The 22,127-nt window shown below is 37.6% G+C and overlaps 1 protein-coding gene across 2 annotated transcripts in view; it reads left to right on the forward strand.

Annotated features, from left to right (window-relative positions):
* The first annotated feature begins 934 nt into the window (after positions 1–934).
* The window catches only part of LOC143864410 (uncharacterized), a 47,163-nt gene continuing 25,970 nt past the window's right edge, over positions 935–22,127 (forward strand). For both annotated transcript variants that reach the window (XM_077375344.1, XM_077375346.1), the window contains exons 1-14: positions 935–1,137; positions 1,994–2,865; positions 3,104–3,189; positions 5,750–5,858; positions 6,625–6,720; positions 6,878–6,940; positions 7,118–7,177; positions 11,058–11,123; positions 12,435–12,516; positions 13,301–13,353; positions 13,446–13,544; positions 13,878–15,110; positions 20,395–21,396; positions 21,713–22,048. In XM_077375344.1, coding sequence (XP_077231459.1) covers positions 1,080–1,137; positions 1,994–2,865; positions 3,104–3,189; positions 5,750–5,858; positions 6,625–6,720; positions 6,878–6,940; positions 7,118–7,177; positions 11,058–11,123; positions 12,435–12,516; positions 13,301–13,353; positions 13,446–13,544; positions 13,878–15,110; positions 20,395–21,396; positions 21,713–22,048 — 4,215 coding nt within the window. In that variant the 5' untranslated portion in view covers positions 935–1,079. The remainder of the gene's footprint in view (positions 1,138–1,993; positions 2,866–3,103; positions 3,190–5,749; positions 5,859–6,624; positions 6,721–6,877; positions 6,941–7,117; positions 7,178–11,057; positions 11,124–12,434; positions 12,517–13,300; positions 13,354–13,445; positions 13,545–13,877; positions 15,111–20,394; positions 21,397–21,712; positions 22,049–22,127) is intronic.

Below are 22,127 nucleotides of genomic sequence, written 5' to 3' on the forward strand. Positions count from 1 at the left end.
TTCGAAGGATAATAGGGATATACATTGTGATCTTAGTGTCATGCAGGCAACCATAAATTGAAGCTTGATTTTGATGTTTTAGAATAAAAAATGCAAAAAATGGATTTATCTTGAAAATGGGAAAAACAACAAAATTCAGTTTTAAGCTCAAAATTCATTTTCTTTGCATTTTGTAACACTGCTTCGATAAGTTTATCATGAATAAACCCTCATGATTACCAAACCCTGTTGTAAATGGCAACCTTCAAAACCCTTCCATGGAGTTTTCCACGTTAGAAAAGTCTTGAGGAAGAAGAAGGTAGTAGGTGAAAAAGGTAATAAGTGCATAGGGATAGGTGCAGAAAGGTGGAGAGAAAAAAGAGGTAGGAGGGGTATATTTGTCCTAAAAGCCATATTCTCTTCCCTGACAATACCTTTTTTATAAATTTTAAATCAATTCCCTTTATTCACAATTTAGACAAAACTTTGCATTTTTTTTATAATTTTCCCTTTTTTTTGTTGAGATTTGCTAGGGAATTTCGCAGTAAGGCATTTTGCAACAGGAGCAGCCACTCAAACTAATTGAATGAATAAGACAAAATCCGCTGATAATTGGGCCGGTTTGACTGCTCTTTCATGCAACAACCAACGGCGAAATTCATTTCTACAAAAGACCCTCCTAGTAACCATTAAAATGAATTATTAAACGAATAAGACAAAATCCGTTGAAAAGTTAGCCCTGTGTGACTCTCTCTCCTGCAACAGCCAAAGGCGAAATTCCTTTTCGCAAAAGCTCCTAGCAAATCTCTTTTTCCCAAGAAATTTTGCCAAGCGCCCTTTACAAGCAGGAAGAGAGTACCGGGCGAAATTCCCCTCCGCAAAAGCTCCTAGCAAATCCCTTTTTTCCAAGAAATTTTGCCAAGCGTCCTTTATAAGCAAGGCAGAGAGTAAGGGGCACACAGAAAGAGCGCTCCGCACCGCTCCTCCCAATTTTCCCCTCAACACTCCCCCCTGTTTTACCAATTCGCCCCCTTCCCCAAACCCTAAAACCCCAAATCTCCCAAGCAGGAACAATAGAGTTCTTCTCTGCAACGCCAAAAATGAGTCCAATTCAGAACTTCGAGCAGCATGCTCGACGCCTAGTCGAGCCAGACATAGGTACACAGACACTCCACTTCATTTTTTAGGGTTTTGCTGAGGTTTTTTTTTTTAGGGTTTTGCTAATTTGAAAAGAAATTTTACATATTTTTTGATAAAAAAGTATCAATTCATGTGTAAATCTATGAAAACATGTGTAAATTAATTGTAAAATTTATTTATTTTTATTGCATCTTCTCTCTAAATTTCATAAATTTCTCTTTCGTTTGATTTAATTTATTCATTTATTCTAGGGTTTTGTTAAAGAGTCCCCTTAGGGCACTCGTTAAGCTGCTTTTGGAAAAGAAATTTTACATATTTTTTGACAAAAAAGTATCAAAACTCCTATCAAAGTATGAAAACATGCGTAAATGATTGTAAAATTCCTTTTTCCAATGCAAGCATAACCCTTTTTTTTAGGGAAATGACCCTTAGATGGATAAAATCCCCCCCCTTAACGGTTTCTGTGAGGATGGCTCACTACTTGAGGATAAATTCACCCCCTTTAACGTTTTTCTCTTCCTTTAAAACTTAACGGATAACGTAAAGGGGGGGATATCTCTTCCCTTTTTTATTGCACTTTCTCTCTAAATTTCACAAATTTTTCTCTCATTTGATTTCACAACTATCACAAACCCTTTTTTTTACAATCATTTTACACATGTTTTCACACTTCTACACATGTTTTGAGACTTCTTTATCAAAATGATTGTAAAATTTATTTTCCAATCCACCTTAAAGCAAAACCCTCCTTCTTATTATAACTTCTCTCTAAAATTCACAAATTTCCCTCTCATCTAATTTTACTTCCTTAACTTAATCTCTACTTTACCCTAATTCTGTTTATTTTCCTTTTATTTATTTATTTTTAACACAGCAATCCAAACTCGGCTTCAAATGGCAATGGAAGTTCGCGACAGCCTCGAAATCGCACACACATCTGAATACCTAAACTTCCTAAAATGCTACTTTCGCGCTTTCCAGATAATCCTGACACAAATCACAAAACCCCAACTCTCTGATAACCAAGAACACAAGCTCCGAAACATCATAGTCGAAATCCTAAACCGCCTTCCCCACAGTGAAGTCCTTCGCCCTTTCGTCCAAGAACTTCTCAAAGTCGCTATGCAAGTCCTAACCCTAGATAATGAAGAAAATGGCCTAATTTGCATCCGAATAATCTTCGATCTATTGCGCAATTTTAGACCCAGTCTTGAAAATGAAGTCCAGCCTTTCCTTGATTTTGTATGCACAATTTACCAGAATTTTCGATCCACTGTTTCATATTTCTTTGATGAATCGACCCGAGGAGAGGTTGATAATAATCCGCCGCCGCCGCCGCCGCCTCCTCCTCTTTCGAATTCTATGCAATTATCAGAGGGTTTGGGCCCGCCGGTATCTGGGTACACTGGGCAGCTAAACCCTAGCACAAGATCATTCAAAATCGTGACGGAAAGTCCCCTGGTTGTAATGTTCCTCTTTCAATTGTACGGGCGGCTTGTTCAGACTAATATTCCTCACTTGTTGCCTTTAATGGTTTCGGCAATATCGGTTCCGGGTCCGGAAAAGGTTCCTTTGCAGTCGAGGAATCACTTCATTGAGTTGAAGGGATCGCAGGTTAAGACGCTTTCGTTTTTAACTTACTTGTTGAAGAGTTTTGCGGACTATATCAGGCCTCATGAAGAAAGCATATGTAAAAGCATTGTGAACCTGCTTGTTACTTGCTCGGATTCGGTTTCAGTTAGAAAGGTGAGATTTTGGGTGTGGTTTGAATTTGATTACTGTACTCCATTTGCTTATCGGGTTTTGCTAAGGGCACTCGTTAAGGTGCAATGGAAAAGAAATTTTACACGTGTTTTGATATTAAAGTATTGAAACATGTGTAAAATGGTTCTAAAATTTCTTTCCAAATGTTCCTTAATGAGTGCCCTAAGGGCACTCGTTAGCAAAACTCTTGCTTATATTAATGTCGTTGTGTTTGATACAGGAAACATTGGTAGCCTTGAAGCATGTTCTTGGGACGGATTTCAAACGAGGTTTATTCCCTTTAATTGACACACTGCTAGAAGAGAGGTACTACTTTTGAGCATTAAGTTTCAACTTATCAGTTGATATGAAGTCTGTTTTAGTTCTGGTTTGTGCTGCTCTTTTTCATTTGAACAGGCGAATAAAATATTACTAGAAGAAACAAAATAATACTCTGTAAGGAAATTAGGCACACAATTCCAAATTGTTAATTGGGGAAAATTAAAAAGATAGAAAAGTCTACTCGCAATTATATTTCAATGAAGCTAAAGTGCTAAACACATTTTAAGATACCCCACTCCTTGATCTTGATCAACATTCATTTGAAAAAGAAAGGATTGTGAGTCACAAGGAAAAATCACAAAATCTTTAATATTATTGACATTGAAAAAAATCCATTAGAAAAGGGAAATATTTTTAATAACTTATGATAAGTGGTAAAAGGGATAAGAAAAAAGGCGACAAGATCTTATTTGGGGTTGAGCCTCCAGCTCAGTTGGTAAAGACTATGTTTTTTCACCCTGAGGTCGGGGGGTTCGATCCCAGCTTACCGATCAAAAAATAAAATAAAATCTTATTTGGCTTCTCCTTAATTAGAGAAAATGTGGAGAGTGAGAAAGTGCAAAGAGGAATATTGTTGCTTTTGTCAAAAAATCCAACTTTGCATATGAGGACCACCAAATTTGTGACCATCAGCAGCAAGCATAGTTACAAATTCTCCAAATAATTAAAAAATATGTTTCACTTTTGATGCCTTGTTTTGAACTTCAAAAAATCCTAAATAATAACATTTTTCACACTTTTTAAATTAAGTGCAAATTTTTAGAATCAAACCCAAATTGCCTGAATCAAATGTGAATTTGATGAATGATTCATCAAATTTTCATATGTTATTTTGTAAATCTTGTCCCCAACTAGTTTGGGACAAAGGCTTTGGTGAGTGAGAGAGAGTATTTTGTAGATCTTGTCAAAAATTCAAAACAAAAACTAGACTCACATTCTAATCTAGAAAACACATGCACTTAACCAAGGAAGCACGGGTACTCTTCGGAGGCCCACGCACCCACTCTTTGGAGGCCCACGCACCTGTATTGGGTGCCTATTGGGTGCGGGTGCGCTTGGGTACGCACCCAAACAACAAACAATTCAAAACTATTTGGGGCTCACATTTGGGCTCAAAATTACACTTAGGCCCTGTTCATTTGAGATTGTGACACTGGCAACTGATCGAGAGCCCAAAAATGATTATTGGAGTCAAAATTATGTTTAATTTTGAGTCCAATAATCTGTTTGGGCTTAGGCCCTGTTCATTTGAGATTGTGACACTGACAACCGATTGAGAGCCCAAAACTGATTATTGAAGTTGAAATTATGTTTAATTTTGAGTCCAATAATCTATTTGGGGCTCACATTCGGTTGGGAGTTGGGACAATCCCAAACGAACAGGGCCTTTAGTTTTTAATTTTTATAAATATATAATAAAATATAAAAATATATTATATTCAGAGTACCCCCAATGTACCCTATCTTATTTAAAAAAAAAATCACGTATCCACGTACCCGTATCGTGTTGTACCTGTACCCCGTACCCGTATCCGTGCTTCATAGTCCTTCCATGCATTTTGTTCCGTCTTATTTAGAAAAATAAGTAAGTAAAAACATGCATACGGTAGATACATGTAAATAGAAAAAAAAAATGTGTTTAAAAGATCAATATTTTCCATTTAAAAAAAAGAGAAAAAATGTGTTTTTTTCCAAATTTTCTCAAACTCTTCTCAAACCTTTCCCAATTTCTAGAACATGTGCCTTGCCAAATTATTCCCAATTCGAACTTTATAACCATGGCTACAAACATCCCATTGATTGCTTCCTTGTTGTAGTCGACTTCAACTGTGCGTGAGGTACGCCCTTGGAGTGTTCAACGCCAGCAAATAAAAAGAAAAAACAGAAAAGGGAAATGATATTTCCAACTCCTTTTCCAGCATTTCCCACCCCATTTGGCCTGTCTTTTCCGAAAAGAAAAACAAAGGGGGAGAGAGAAGAGGGGGGTGGAAATCTCATATGCCAAAAGAATGAACAAAACATAATTTTCCGGCCTTGATAGAAGTACCTAAGGGAGTGGGTGGGTGGGGTTGCTCAGCAAAACATATTCTTCTGAGAGGGCAATGTTTTCCAAACAAGCTAAGCATCTCTTTTGGATAATTGGTCCCTTATTCTGGTCCTTTATAGGCATTGTGCATTTTAAATTGTTGGATTGTCTGCCTATTATTGATTACGAGAGTTGTTTGTAGAGAACATTTTTCATACAAGTCATCTTTCTTCTACATAGTTACTTGCCTCATTATGGACCCTTCGTAGACAGAATGCACTCGTTTAAGCGATCTTTTGAACTGCAAGGTTCTCCAATAGGGAAGCCTTAGTGTTCCTCTATTGCTCAGTGTGAACATTGAGGACCACTCTTCATAGACAGAATGCGCTGGTTTGAATTTCCTTACATGTGTCTCTTTCGCATGTTTGCTAACGACAGTAAGGGTTATTGTAGGATGCATTCTAGCATAACCAATCTGTCATTTGCTACTTAACATTTGATGTATTTTTTGTTGGTTAGGGTTCTTGTCGGGACTGGTCGGGCATGTTTTGAGACTCTGAGGCCATTGGCTTATAGTATTCTTGCAGAGATTGTTCATCATGTTCGAGCGGACCTTTCTCTCTCACAGGTTTTGCTCCATTTTTGTTTCAGGGCATTGGTTGTGTTTTATTCTGCTCTTTGTTTATCAGAATCCATGCATTTTTTCTTTGGTGTATCTACTGTTGTGGTTTTATCTCCTTTATACTGTTTTGGAAAAATCTGTCCCTCCTATCTTTCTACTAGTAAATTTGAGTATTCACCATGAAACAAATTTAAGGTTATGAAACTACCAATTACTCCAAGAGCTTAAGCTGTTAGAGTTGGTGTTATTTAACCATTTATATACTACAACACTCCCCTTCATGTGTGACCCCTCTTTTTTTGGGCTGATCCTTCACTTGGATTTTTAATATCAAGAAGTTGAGATTTGAACCCATAACCTATAGCTCTGATACCATATGAAACTACCAATTACTCCAAAAGCTTAAGCTATGAGAGTTGGTGTTATTTAACCATTTATATACTTCAACACGGATAAACTAGGAAATTTACTATTTATTGTTATATTCTTGAGTTATCAATATATCCCCCATTATACATCGCATTTGTACCTACATTTGGATAAATTTTATCTTATTTGATCTTTTATTTACTTCCCCCCCTCACGCCTTTTCGTGCCTGTGTGTTTGGACTTGTCTTTCATATTTTGGTATCCCTTTTGGTGTAAATCTTCTCTTCTTTATTCACATTGCCCTCTTCTGTCCTATTGTTACTGTTTTTTGCACTTTCTTTTCATTAGCTTTATGGTTGTTCAGGTTTGTAATTACCTCTAACCTTCTTTCACTATTTTGCAGTTGTCTCGAATTATTTACTTGTTCTCAAGAAACATGCACGATTCATCCTTGTCGTTGAGCATTCATACCACTTGTGCTCGCCTGATGTTGAATCTGGTGCGTTTGGAACCTTTATCCCTTAAAAGACAATAAATGATTTTGATGGTTATTTTACATTAAATTGGGGATTCAAATTTTAAGAGCACACATATTAAAGGTTGTTTGATTAACTATTAGACTCATATGTTATCAATTTATGTTTATGGTTTCTTAGGTGGAACCCATTTTTGAGAAAGGCATCGATCAACCAACAATGGACGAAGCGCGGATTTTATTGGTTTGGATCTATTAATCCTTAAGTGATCTGCTCTTATGTTATACAAATAATTGGTCTAGAAGTTGTGAACAATCGCTTTAGTTTCATTTATTGATTAATAAAGAATTGCAATTTGTATATTTTGTGCATTGCTTTAGGTGAAATGACACAACTTTATTGTATTTTATATTTTTACAGGGGAGGATTTTAGATGCTTTTGTAGGAAAGTTCGGCACCTTCAAGCGCACCATTCCTCAGGTACATAATTTTATTCAATAATACAACTTATAACTATTCATGGTATTTCTGGTTTCCCTAAGACATTTCTTAAATATCCTTTGCATGTGATCCTTTGTGCAATTGATCTTAACGGTATCTGTGTAAATTTTCGCACGACTTCTGTATCATGGATTTGTTTAGGAATCTTCAATTATTTAGATTGACTTTTGCTGAGAAATTGAAGGTTTCACGTTTTTGAAATTTATCGTTGGGGTTTGAACATTTCATTTTACCTTCGGGTTTAATCACTAAGATTGTTTTGGATCGTCGTTTGTTTTGTTGAAACTAACCATTTGAAATTATATTTGGCTCTAAACTCAATGGCCGGTTTGTGATTTCTAGTCATTGTAAAAAATCAAAAGATTGTTAATCATCACAATTGTTAACTTCATGCTTATTTTCTAGTTGCCTAAGATTGTGTTTGATTCTATTGTTTTCTTCTTCCTTTCTTGGTACTAACAAGTCTACAATAATGGTGTTTCATTTGGTTTTTTCTTTCTCAAAACATCCCTATGAGTGGTGGGTTGTGTTTTTTTTTTTTTATGGATTTGGTAGGAACTTGTTCTCATACTGCCCTTTTGATCATTGGAATTAGATGATTATGTTTCTTTGAGCGGCATGCATTGAATTTCTTAATTCTTGGACCACACAAGATCTTTAAGCGGCATTATGGTTGCATTGTTGCTTTGTCATGAGTGTTGTTGCTTGGCTTTTCAAAAAATAAAAATAAAAATTGTTGCTTGGCTAAATTGATATTAATTATTAATGAACTATTAGGGATCAATGCAAAAAAGAGAAGCATTCTATGTTAGACATTTTTCTTACATCCAGTGATTTTGATGCAAATGTTTATGAAATTTTCATTCATTTTGAAGGCTTACTTGTGCACCACTAACCATCAAATTGGAGGACTTTGCTTGTTGAGTTGGTTAGCATTTCTTATAATTGTCGATTCCTCCATTTTTACTCTTTCATAGTCTGTTGACAGGACAATTAAGATTTTGTAACTGGGACATTTGATTGTATATGTCCATCCATGGTGGACCTTTTGTGTTTGAACTTTGGATATCGTACCATGTATATTGGTGCACCATTGCTGGAAGTAGTCAGATTATGAGTCTAGGGGTAGTTTGGTCATTTGACCACATGCTGTTTTTTGTTTTTTTTTAAATTTTGAATGGTTTGACGACATGCTGTTTTGATAACAGTATGAACACCGACTTCAAATTTAATGAAGCTGTAAACAGAGCCCAGACTCCATGTCTCCATCTTATTTTCTTCTTCTCGATATGTTATCTTTGTACTTCATCATCTTAAAGTGATTTTTACTAGTATCTGCTCGAAGAGATCAAGCTGATCAAGATCCAAGGGTCTACACCTAGATCACAAGAAAACACTATTTTTCCTTTCTTATTTTCCTCTCGATCCATCTCCGTCCATTTTCTTCTTAAAATCCTCAAATCTTTGGGTTTACTCCTCAAACCCCACCAGAGTTAGGGTTTTCTCTTTACCTTCCTCAAAACTTACATCTCGGGTAAGTTTCCCTTCTAGAACTTAATGAAGGGCCCACTTACTCTACTTATGTTGGTGCAATGTATCTCAAAAATCTTAAAATTGGGGAGGATGTATGCTTTGAAATGGTAGTTTCAATGACACTTCCCAGACATTTTCTCTCTACTTTCTTTAGAGCGTTTCGCTTCTTGTATTTTCTCTTTTCGAAACTCATCACTTCTCACACTTGCTTCCCACTATGGAAACTATGATCTTGATCACTAGATCGATTAATTTGTATATGTCTATTTGCCTAATACACAAGGGAACTATGATAGTACCCTAACACACAAGGGAACAATGACAGTACACCAAGATTTTAGTTTACCATCCTGATTTTCTTAACAAGTGGAGGTGGTTGTAGTTGCGTTGGGCATTTCAAAAATCGGATTGCTGAGGATGTTTGTTTTGAAATGGTTGTTTCACGTGTTACTGAAATTTATGTTTCTTAGATGCTATGAGCTTGAAATCCCAATGGCAACCCGAGAGCTGGGGGGGGGGGGGGGGGATTGGTGAATTGGGTTTATAAAAACTTTTCAAACAATTTACTTTTCGCCCTTGTTGATTTAATTGAAATGAAAAGAGCAAAGGGAAGATTTTACCGTTCACCAATGAAAGAGTAATGCATGAGACCACACGGCCATCTATAGTGGTTCAGTCCCTTACCCTCAAGGGCCTACTCCACTCCAAGTTTTGTCTTCCTTGGGTATTCTCCACTAATGTCCGACACCACACCAAGCTGGGATCGGAGGGCCTCTTACAATCTCCACTACGATCTTCAAGGGAACAAACCCTTCTCACTACAAGTTTGAACAAAAAAAGAGAAAATGCTCCCAGCTGCTTAATAGGCTTGAAGTACAATATAGATTCTCCAAGTAGTAAATACAATTAAGCCTAAGGAGATCTTCTTCTCAAATTGAATTCACAAATCAATGCTCTTTGAATAAATTGGTTGGAAAACCTTGAATGCAAGAGTAATCCTGATCAACCGACCATGTCTTGGTCGACTGGCCCAGTGTTGTTTGCCTATTTGCTGGATTTCTAGCAAGCGGATCTTGGACGACCGGCCATGTCCGGTTGACCAGCCCTTTTTGAAAATTTTAATTTTTAAATTTTGGCAAACTTTGGGCTTTGGTGTAAGTATATTTTCCCATTTATAAACAATATGTTTTGGGACTTTGAAATTCCATTCTTTCAAAGCACTTTTGGATTCAAATTGGTTTTGAAAATGTTTGATTGAAACAATGAAATGTGCAAAACCATTTTGAAGAGTGCAATGAAATGTGCAAGACAATTTGGTGAGGGGATCTCCAATATAATCTAAAATATGAAAACTTATCTACCCTTGATTGCTTGGCCCAAATTGTCTTCACTTGATTCCTTTGGCTAGGGCTTGTAAACTCCTTGACTTGTGCTTGTGATTTCACGATCTCTTGAATGTCTTGGTACATATGTGGATCACCATCTTGAGTTCATCTCCAAGCTTAGCTCTCCGGCTATGGTACTTATGCAAGTTGAGTTGTTCTAATTGAAATGCCTGTTTAATACACATCACTTGCAAAGTACATCAGTATACACTTAAATCAATTTGGGTTTGTAGATCATCAAAACATAAAGTGTTGAACCCTTGGGCTAACAGAGCTGCTTTTGAAATTTCATAAATTCGAAAATTTCATGGTCTTGTGTATCTGGATACAAATGGTGGCCAGCTTGCTAAGCTCGGGGTGGTTGGGCCTTCTTATTTATATTCATTTCTTGTTATGTTTGTCTTAGTGATTGTTTCTGTACTTATGCAAGTTGAGTTGTTCTAATTGAAATGCCTGTTTAATACACATCACTTGCAAAGTACATCAGTATACAAATCAATTTCGGATTTTAGATCATCAAAACACAAAGTGTTGAACCCTTGGGCTAACAGAGCTTCTTTTGAAATTTCATAAATTCAAAAATTTCATGGTCTCGTGTATCTGGATACAAATGGTGGCCAGCTTGCTAAGCTTGGGGTGGTTGGGGCCTTCTTATTTATATTCATTTCTTGTTATGTTTCTCTTAGTGATTGTTTCTTTTAGCTACTTTCTTCCGTCCCTTCATTTTTTTACCTTTTTTATTTATACAGTTCATCATTAGTTGTTTTTGTTTAGTGCATCTTGCTGACATGTTCTAGCAGTCTTTCCTTGCATACTTCTTTTTTTCCTTGAATTGTTAGGATGAGGCATATGTCAATGGGAATTTAAGGAGTTAATGCATTGTCTAGTTTGATAATGTACAGATCTATATATTATTGACAATGATATTGCATGTGAACTAGCTACTGGAAGGAGACGATGGAAGAGATCGGTTCACATTGAGGTCAAAGCTTGAACTTCCCGTCCAGGTTTTCTCATAAACATTTCATTGATTTTGAATGCTGGTTTTGGAAATTTTGTTTTAGGAGTTGCTTTGCGTTTAAGTTTTTGTCAGTTGAGCTATTTACTTATTCCTTTCTCAATATCTTTCCACTTTGTGTCTTAAGTACATTTTTGAATGGCATGTTTCTTTTAAATTATCATGCTATCTGTTCTTTTATGAGTTAAATTAAGAATCCATCTTTCTAAACATGTTAATTTAACTAGTCCTCATATTTATATATTTGCCTGGTGTAGTAGGTAAAATGATTTTCATCTATTATCATCACTTTCTTTCACATTTACACCGAATCTCTGGTTTCAGGTTTTCTTTCTTCTCCATGTAATGTGGTTGTTTTCGTGAAAAATACCTAGAATTTTTTTCCCTTCTCAGCGCTCTTTCTGAAAGAGGCTAAAGAGGCCTTAATTGGCTAGTGGATTGCAGGTTAATAAAACCCTACAAAGTATGACATAGTAAAATTGATGATAATTCTGAGATCCAAGTCACACCTAGAATCATCTGAGAACCTGTACAGGTAAGAAGAGTGAAGGAACTGTGCCTTTGGGGCCAAAGAGGAGGGAGGGGTTGGGGGGTGATGTGATGATGTTAGCTTGATGCTTGTTGATATCTACACCTGGGTCTCATCAAGGCAGTTAAAGTTCGAAGTTTCCATCAGAAAGTATTGGGAGTTCTAAATTGACGATCATGATACAATAGGATTTGGTTAAACCAAATTTTTTAGTTATCCATACAGTATACTGTTACCATTTAAATATATAAAAGTATTTGGTTTTCAAAGTCAACGGTGATTCACAGGCATGGACGCCATCAATTTTGTTGATTTGTTGCATGAACATTATGTCTACGCACGTCGTTTCAAAAAATAAATAAATTATGTCTACACATTAAAAATACGGTGTTCAATATGCAAACCTATGTACTTGTGATCTCATAGATTGCACATCACTGGCTGACTGTTACAATGCATGTGCCTAGACGAGGGTTGGGTTTATTTCCTAAATATAGGAAAGTAATCATCTTTTCATGTATCTGTATGATGTCATCATTGCTTTTATTATCATTTTCTTTGCTTTGGCTCCCAACCAAGACATGGAACTATTGAAAGTTCCACAGAGAGTATTAACATATTCCAATACCACATTATAATTTGTCTGGTTGAATGGGAATTGTGTTTAGAAATAAATTTGTTAACCACTGTGAGAATAGTTCTTTTGTGCATTTTATCTTAGATGTATTTGATTGCTTTCTTTGTCCTCAGCTCAGATCTATTTCATTGCAGGCAGTTCTAAATGTGCAGGCCCCGATGGAGCATTCAAAGGAAGTCAGTGATTGTAAACATCTGATTAAGACTTTGGTGATGGGTAATAAAGAGTTCCTCCTTTGTGCATTTTGTTGGAAATTTTGGTACCTCTTAATTTTGCAGCTCCAAGTAATGAGGAGTTCTATGTTTCTAGTGTCTCTTCCAGATTGAGGCCAATATTGTCCTTTATCAACTGTAATTTTCAGAAGTTCGACATTTTTGGTTAGAACTTAGAAGTCACTTCTTTTTGTCAGCTATGTAAAAAGCAAGTTGGATGATTATGTCATTGTAAATGTTGTATTTTTCCTGGAATGCTCGCAGGGTGAGCTGCTGATTTTGATTTCCCCTCTTACCAATCACAAGTAGAAAAAAAATGAAAGAAATAGAATAAGAAAGAAAATATGTTGGGATAATTAGTATTCTGATTCAATGGTGATGGTCTGGGAGTTTTTTGTTGCTTAAAATGGCAAGCCGATCATGGACTTGTTGGATGGATCAATGCTTTTTTTAATGTAAGTTTTTATATTTTTGTATAAGAACTTCGTAGGATGATGTGTTAGGTGTTTTCAAGTTGGGTTCTTGACTTTTAAAGATTTGATTACATTTTTATTTATTTCGACCCAAATACAGCACTTGGTCAAAGCTTAGTTCCCTATGTTTCGTTTTTTTTTCTTCGTGAGAATTTTAAAGTTTTTACACTGAAGGGATACCCTTTCAGTTAGGATGGGCACTATGCCACGGTACTATCCTTCTTCAATTGGACCAGTTGCCTCTAATTGAATGAAAATTGTGTAGCAGTAAGGTTTTCTAGGTATTCAATAATCAGCTGTTTGTATTTCCTGCAGGAATGAAGACAATAATTTGGAGCATCACCCACGCCCATCTACCACGAGCACAGGTTCCACGATCATCTAATTTAGCACTTACTCAGATAGTCAGATGCAGGTTTCACCACCTTCATCTCATACAGTTACCCTTCCTATGGTTCAGGTTTCGCCGCCATCACATGCAACACATCCACAAGCGCAGGCTTCTTCGTCATCTAATGTGCCTCTTCCACCAGTCTTTAAGGGAATGCGTGAAGATGAGGTACTCTACAATTTATTTGTGCCACTTAAGCTGATGGTTACTGATTTATGGGCAAGGTTTAAAATTTTGATTTTGGACATAGCGGAAACCGAAATTTTGGCCGAAATACTGAAATTTCGGCCCAAATTCGGTACAAAAGCAAATTCCATTATTTTGCCGAAATTTCAGAAAAAACTTTAATAAATTACATTTTCCCAAAATTTCCAAAATTTCGGCCAAAATTTTGGATTTGGGTGGTTTCGGTGTTGGTCCCAACCGAAATCCGAAATTTTGGCCAAAATTTAAAACCATGTCCCAGTGTCATTTATCTAAGGTTGCCCTTGATTCTGATAGGTTCGGAAAGCTTCCGGTGTTCTGAAGAGTGGTGTTCATTGCTTAGCGCTCTTTAAAGAAAAAGACGAGGAGAGGGAAATGCTGCATCTTTTTTCTCAGATTTTAGCTATAATGGAACCTCGGGACCTTATGGACATGTTTTCTATGTGCATGCCAGAACTTTTTGAGTGCATGATTAACAACACTCAGTTACTTCACATATTTTCTACCCTCCTTCAAGCCCCTAAGGTTCTAAAGCCCTTTTCAGATGTTTTGGTCAATTTCCTTGTGAGCAGCAAACTTGATGTTCTAAAGAACCCCGATGTGCCTGCTGCAAAGCTTGTTTTACAGCTTTTTCGGTTCTTATTTGTTGCTGTTGCTAAGGCTCCTTCAGATTGCGAACGTATTTTGCAGCCCCATGTATCTGTTATTATGGAAGTTTGCATGAAAAATGCTATTGAGGTAGACAAGCCACTTGGATTTATGCAACTTCTTCGCACAATGTTCCGATCACTCCATGGAGGCAAGTTTGAACTTTTGTTGCGAGATTTAATACCTTCGCTGCAACCTTGTCTGAATATGTTGCTTTCTATGGTTGAGGGGCCCACCGGTGAAGATATGAGGGACCTTGTTCTTGAGCTTTCCCTAACCTTACCTGCTCGCTTAAGTTCATTGCTTCCTCATCTTCCTCGTCTGATGAAGCCTTTAGTTTTGGCCTTGAAAGGAAGTGATGACCTAGTCGCTTTAGGTCTAAGGACACTTGAGTTCTGGATTGACAGTCTTAATCCTGATTTCTTGGAACCAAGCATGGCAAATGTTATGTCTGAGGTGATTTTAGCTTTATGGTCTCACTTAAGGCCCACCCCTTATCCTTGGGGTGCGAAAGCTTTACAACTCCTTGGTAAGTTAGGTGGTCGTAATAGACGCTTTCTTAAAGAGCCTCTTGCACTTGAGTGCAAAGAGAACCCTGAGCATGGGCTTCGTCTTATTCTTACATTTGAGCCATCTACTCCGTTTTTGGTGCCCTTGGATCGCTGCATTTATTTGGCTGTTGCTGCTGTCATGCAAAACACTGGTGGCATGGAGGCTTTCTATAGAAAGCAGGCTCTTAAGTTTCTCCGCGTATGCTTATCGTCTTTGCTAAATTTGCGAGGAAATATAACGGGAGATGGAGTGACCCCCGGACTTTTGGCAACACTGTTAGTTTCTTCTGTCGATCCTTCACGGCGCCGGACAGAGACATCAGACATGAAGGTTGGTGTAGATCTACTATTTTTCTTTTAATATTTATTATGTAATCAATGGGTTCGTCTTCTACTTTTACTTTGTCAATACTTGATATAATGGAACCATTAAAAATAAAATAAAATTTGACGTAATGGTTAATGAAAAAAATGCTTCTGATAGTACTTGGACCTAAAAGGCTGCTGTTCTTGGCATATCAGTAGGAATCTGATTTGGAACAAATTTTCAGAGAATTATACAGCTGTTGTGATTTTACAGAGTTATACAGGTCTCGTGTTTTACAGTGTGTCACATTTTGTATTTTGTTTTTTGGGTGATACTTATTTTTGAATATTTTTTGGGTGACACTCTTTGTGAAAGTTGGATTGTGCCAGACACGGCTGATTATTGCTATGGCTGAAATTCATTGAGTTCTTATGTAATAATGCACATCAAATTCACGTACACACCCTTGTGTCTTGACACAAAATCACTTGTTAGGTCTAACTGTAAAAGAGTAACATATAATAAAGAAATTTACATATTCGATTTTCGTTCCATTTCAGTCGGCTCAAGTGGAGAATGTATTTTCAAAAACACCCAACCTTCTTTGAAATCATTGAAGATAGACCTTTTCTTGAGTCTCTATAGTTAAATCATCTGTTAAATAAAGCTCAAATGGAGCATATGAAACTTTTAATAGTCCTTCAACTCACCCCAAAACCTATGTGCCCCTCTTTGTACTCGTCTATCATATCAATAAAATTTAAGGTGCCGGCTTGGGTTCCTAGATAAATTCCGAGTTAAAAAAAGAGCCCCAAAACTGACATCAATTTCTTTCTTCCAAAAAAAAAAGGCAACAAAAAGAAAAAAGAAGTGATGCTTGACCTTAATTTATTTTATGTGGTCATGGACAACAGGATCAATAGTAATGGGAGTAGCACTGAGACTATCATACTAAACAACTAAGGTGATCCTGTAGATAAAGGCCACGATTATGCATAACAACATTGGTCGGACCAAGTTGAAGGGTTCATTTAGCATCTCAGAGTTCTCATTTGAGTCTGAGTTTCGCCCCACCAAGTCAATTAAAACCTATGATTTAGCCGACACTTTGAATTTACTGCAGACACGTGTGTTGACAGTGGCACGTGTCGGTACTCCTTTCGACACTTGTAAATGTATTGCTATAGCAAGTGGAGCACGTGAGACTCAATACATGAACTACAAATCAGTATATTATCAATGTAAACCATGATAAAACATCCTATAAAAGGCTGCAATAGTTGGTTCATCACACATATAAGAGAGCTCAGTGCATTAGATAACCCAAATGGCGTAACACAATCCTCTTGCGTCTTAAACACGACCTTCCACTCATCATGTCGTGCGTGCATCCGATTGTAGCCACTTTTTAGATCCACCTTAGAAAAATGGTTTGCCCCACTTAGTGATCCAACATGTTGTCAAGACGGTGTATTAGAAACATGTCCTTCACTGTGATTTTGGTTTGGAATTGGTTCATAGGAAGGATTTTAGTTCGCTCTCCTGCTTGAGGCTTGGAACTGATCTCTTTTGATGGAACTAAAATAATTTTCAGATAATGCTTTCAGAAAGTGTGTGTTTTTCTTTTTGTCGTGGATTAGATGCCTATCATATTGCCTCATATTTCACAATAAAATATGACATGCATCCATCTTTATCTCATCACACCGTACTTTATTGGAATTCCGCTTACCAACTGAAAAGTAATCAAGCAACGTTTAATTATGCTTTCCTCAACGCTATGTTTCATACATGATAGCTTGTATGGGTGAGGATGCTCTTCCACTGGTGGTTGTAACTTCATGATAGCCTCCTCGGATACTGCATTTTTTACAAATACTGCGGTCAATAACCACCTTACAGACTTTCCCAGCTACCATGTGAAAAATATTCGACTCCAACCAATCTTCTGAGTCATGTCAGCAAGTGAGCATGGCCTTTCGCAAGACTAAAAATGCACCCACGTTTCCATGTACAACTACATTGTCATCCTAGACGTCATGCTCCGGATCTTCCTCCATCCCTTCACATTCTCCATCGTTAGTCAGTGAACCATTGCCTTCCTGGCCATCCTTATGTGGCCTCCCCAGAGTCGAAGCGAGTGACGCTGTGGTTAATATGCTTCTTTTAATTCATACCAGATGTGGATTTTACGATCTGTGGGCACGACGAGTGGTGGTGGTGGGGAGTCTCTCTACGGCCTAGAACCGAACGGGAGATCTGTTACTGATATCCATCATGTCATGATTTTTTTGGCGCATTTTTTCGTATCCACAGGTAAATTGTTTTTAAAAAACGAGGGTTCTGTGATGGGCTTCTGCAATCATCCATATGGTGTGAAGATTCAGGACATCGTTATATACTTGTCACAGGCCTCTAATGTACCTTGCCACTATTTGCTTTGCACTTTTTTTGGGAGAGAATTTTAACAGATTAATTGATTAAATTTCTCAGTGTAATCTTCAGTTGAACTGTTCTCCTACCTCATGTTCTGCAGTTTCTGATAAAAGGTTTGGGTATAGTTGAAGGGGGGGAAATCCTCATGCATATTCCTTTTAATTTTCTACCAACTCTGAATCTTTTGCGCACGCCGTTGAATTCTAATTTGTTCCATCTGCATCCACTAAGAGGATGCACACCCCATCAATTTAAGAGCCACAAGTTTGGTTTTCGTGTGCTCTGAAACCTCTTTCAACTCTAATATTCTTTTCACCTCCACTATTCTGCATCCACTAAGAGGATGCACACCCCATCAATTTAAGAGCCACAAGTTTGGTTTTCGTGTGCTCTGAAACCTCTTTCAACTCTAATATTCTTTTCACCTCCAATATTCTTTCCACTTTGCAAACCCAATCCAGGAATTCTACAGAAAGGCCCCCATGGAATTCTGGAAGGTTGATCTTCCACCCGGTCTTCAAACAGTTATTTTCTCGTATCGATTTACTGTATCTTTCTCTGACACCTTGTACCCGATCATGGAAAAGATTTAGGAAGGGTTCTACCTCCTCTTCAGAATCGTTCATCTGGGATCGATTCTCTAACGTGGTTATCCGGTTAATTTGGATCTACACCTGCCTGCTCAAGTGTGGTATTTCTTCCCTTTGTCCGATCTCTTTGAGAACTGCATCATGACGGCCAGGTCTTCTTCTCGGAGGCATGTTGAAGGACAACCTCCGCTCTGATACCAATTCGTTGCAGGCACAAGTGCAAGAAACCACAAATATAATGAAAAACACAACCAAAAGTCTTGATCGCAAGTTAATTTTGAGAAAAAACCTTAAAAGCCCCCCTTTTCTTGAATAAGAAAGGGGGTGAAATGAGGCCTACTTTTTCTTGATTCATTTACCTCTCAAAAACTACTCAAAACAGCCTCCCCTTTTGGGTAAAAGTGGCACAGAAAATCCAAAGAAATAGCCCCTGAAAATAATTCCCACCACTAATAGTTTCATTACATGCACCAAATTAAAAGAAAAATGCAATTGGGGCCCACAAAGACAATGCCCATAAAAGCCTAACAAATCCCTATGAAATCATGCACATAAACTGGACTTTAAACATCTGGATGGTCCCAAAGACCACTAGCACTTATAATTCTCGTGTAGTCACAATAACAGAGTTTTGCATGTCCCTTTCTGGCATTTGTGTGAATAAGTTTTCCTATAAAACTTTTCTACAACCTGATCTGCGTCAGGGAGTTGGTGGGGTTAGGGGTAATCTTCTGTACTAGAGGCCCAATCATTGATCAACTGTCTGTTGGGCAAGTTGGTTAGTTTATTCATTGCTCATAGAGGCAAAGCTTGGTGTATGGATGTTTGTTTTATTAATGGGGCATAGTAGTCATGGATCCTTTGTTTCCTTGTGTAAATTTTTATTATTCTAAGGAATTCTTTTGCGTTGCTCAAATGATGCATGTTGGTAGTATCCTCTATTATTACAGTTTAGGCAAAGCCACGACTTAAAAAAACTTAATCCAGTATTTGATTCGCTTTTCTTATTTCTTTAAAACAAGCTTCTATTATTTTTTAATCACCTTATCAGTCTTGAAAATAGTTACCGGAAACTTCTATCCAGGAAACTTCCTAGTTGGACGGGAAGCTCACTTCCTGTGAAACTCGCTTCAGAAGCTAAGATCTTCTCGCTTCCCAGATTTAGGGGAAGCGCTTCCTAGACGCTTCTTACAAGTTTCCTCTTAATTAAGAGTATTCTTACTTATTTGCTTCCTATATGTGTCCTCTTAATTAAGAGTATGCTTACTTATTTCTTCCTAAAAGAATATTTTCTCCTTTTGATAATGTTGATGGATCTTCTTTATAAAAAAAGAGTGCATTTAAAACTTTAAAATTCTTTAAGTTTCGAATGAAAATTAATTAATTTTCTAAAAACTTGATATTATACAAACATGAATAAAATATGACATTGTAAATTCTTAAAACTAGTAATTCTAATTAGTCACGACATCTTCTTGTTTTTAAAAAAAAAAAAATTTGGTAGCCAATTTTATTGAGAAAAACAAAAGAGTGGGCCGAGATGGTCAATGCAAGGGGAGAGCAATGACATACAAAATAACAAAAGCAAAACAGAGATACATGGAATTAAGGTGGGAGAGAATCATAGAGGGTAAACAACTCCTTAGTGACTAACAAGTCAGTCCGCTGCTGAATTAGCTGATCGACGCAAATCAGTGGGAGAGGATTTCAGCCGGTCAAACATCTCATCAAAGAAACTATCGAATCTCCAAGGCGGTTTCTGGGATCCACTAAGCTAGTGGATCACATTGAGTGAATCTCCCTCAACAATCACGTTTTTGATCCGATCATGCTCGACCAACCTCAAACCTTAATGTACAGCACGCGTCCGCTCATGATGTGTTAGTGGAGTTTTTCACCATCTGTTAGTGGAGTTTTTCACCATAACATAGACCAGCTGAGGCTTATGATGTGTCTACAGGTATCGTATTCTGAATATAGTAGCAGAAGTTACTTTCTCATGGTTTAGTAGTGTTGACTATAATGATACTTTTGTCTCAGATTGAGATGGCTTGCTCTCTTTGCTCATGTAATGTTAGTCCTAGGTTTTAGACCGTCTTTTGATGTCTCTGTAGCCTGTGATGTGTTTATTATTTGTTAATAAACTTTGTTGTCTAATAATCAGTAAATGTAACTGACCTGTTTTCTTTTCTTTTTGGTGAATATATCTGTCTTGCCTTTTCTTTCATTCCCATTAAACCATCCTATTTTTAGTGACGCTTATTGTGAATTTTCTTTTGCAGGTTGACTTGGGGGTCAAGACAAAGACTCAACTTATGGCTGAAAAATCTGTTTTTAAGATTCTCTTGATGACCATAATTGCTGCCAGTGCAGAACCGGATCTGCAAGACCCCAAGGATGATTTTGTTGTCAATGTTTGCCGCCACTTTGCCATGATTTTCCATGTGGATTATTCTTCCTCTAGTTCTTCCATCCCAACTGGGCAGCTCGTGGGTCCCATGCTTTCATCAACTAGTAACATGAATTCCAGACCAAGAATTATTGCTGGTTCGAACCTGAAGGAGTTGGATCCATTGATATTTTTAGATGCATTAGTAGATGTGCTTGCGGATGAAAACCGACACCATGCTAAGGCCGCCCTTAGTGCTTTAAATGTGTTTGCTGAAATACTCCTATTCCTTGCTCGATCAAAACATACTGGCGTACTTACTCCAAGGGCAGGTCCTGGCACTCCTATGATGGTATCTAGTCCGTCAATGAATCCTGTGTATTCACCACCCCCAGGTGTTCGTATCCCTGTATTTGAGCAGCTTTTGCCTCGTCTTCTCCATTGCTGCTATGGGAGTACATGGCAAGCTCAAATTGGAGGTGTAATGGGACTTGGGGCTTTGGTTGGTAAAGTCACCGTTGAAACCTTATGCTTTTTCCAAGTCAGAATTGTTCGGGGTTTGGTATACGTTCTTAAAAGGCTTCCTTTACATGCGAATAAAGAGCAAGAAGAGACGAGTCAAGTGCTTACACAGGTCCTTCGTGTAGTGAATAATGTTGATGAAGCAAATAGTGAGCCTCGCAGGCAAAGCTTTCAGGGAGTAATTGATTTTCTCGCTACAGAATTGTTCAATCCTAATGCATCTATTATCGTGAGAAAACATGTGCAATCATGTTTGGCACTTCTGGCTAGTAGGACAGGAAGTGAGGTATCTGAATTGCTTGAGCCTCTATATCAACCTTTGCTTCAACCACTAATAATCCGGCCACTCAGGGCCAAAAATGTTGAGCAACAGGTAAAATATGTTAGCAATCACTATATTTATTTTGTGAGCAATGATAGAATGAAGGGCGCCCTTGCGAAAACCAGCTTCCAGGGTGCCCCCATTTGTCAATTTCAGCAAAATTCAAAACCATTCCACTTTTTTATGGACCCATCCACTTTTTCGGTGCCATCATAAACGCAGTTTGCTGAAATTAACTAATGAGCGCGCCCTTGAAGTTGGTTTTTGCAAGGGCTCCCTTCATTCTATCATTCCTCTTCTTTTGTGTCTTAATACATTATATTTCCGTTTTTCAAATATCATGAAACTTAATCCCTCTCTTATCCAGGTTGGGACAGTTATGGCCTTGAACTATTGCTTGGCCTTAAGGCCCCCTCTCCTTAAGCTGACTCAGGAGCTAGTTAATTTCTTACAAGAAGCTTTGCAAATAGCTGAGGCAGATGAGACTGTATGGGTTGTGAAGTTTATGAATCCGAAAGTTGCTACGACTCTAAACAAACTTCGGACAGCTTGCATTGAATTGCTTTGTACAGCAATGGCTTGGGCAGATTTTAAAACACCAAATCATTCTGAATTGCGTGCAAAGATTATTTCGATGTTTTTCAAGTCTCTGACATGTCGGACGCCTGAGATTGTTGCTGTTGCAAAGGAAGGACTCCGGCAGGTTTGTTTCTCGAGCGTTTTGTATTTAGATCCGTCTGAAGCAAATCATGATTATGCCACAAATATCGTTCTTAGGAATT

The sequence above is a fragment of the Tasmannia lanceolata genome, unplaced genomic scaffold (genome assembly GCF_043159265.1).
Source record: "Tasmannia lanceolata isolate RefF3 unplaced genomic scaffold, GAP_Taslan_0.1 ptg000048l, whole genome shotgun sequence".
In the NCBI taxonomy this organism is placed as follows: domain Eukaryota; kingdom Viridiplantae; phylum Streptophyta; class Magnoliopsida; order Canellales; family Winteraceae; genus Tasmannia; species Tasmannia lanceolata.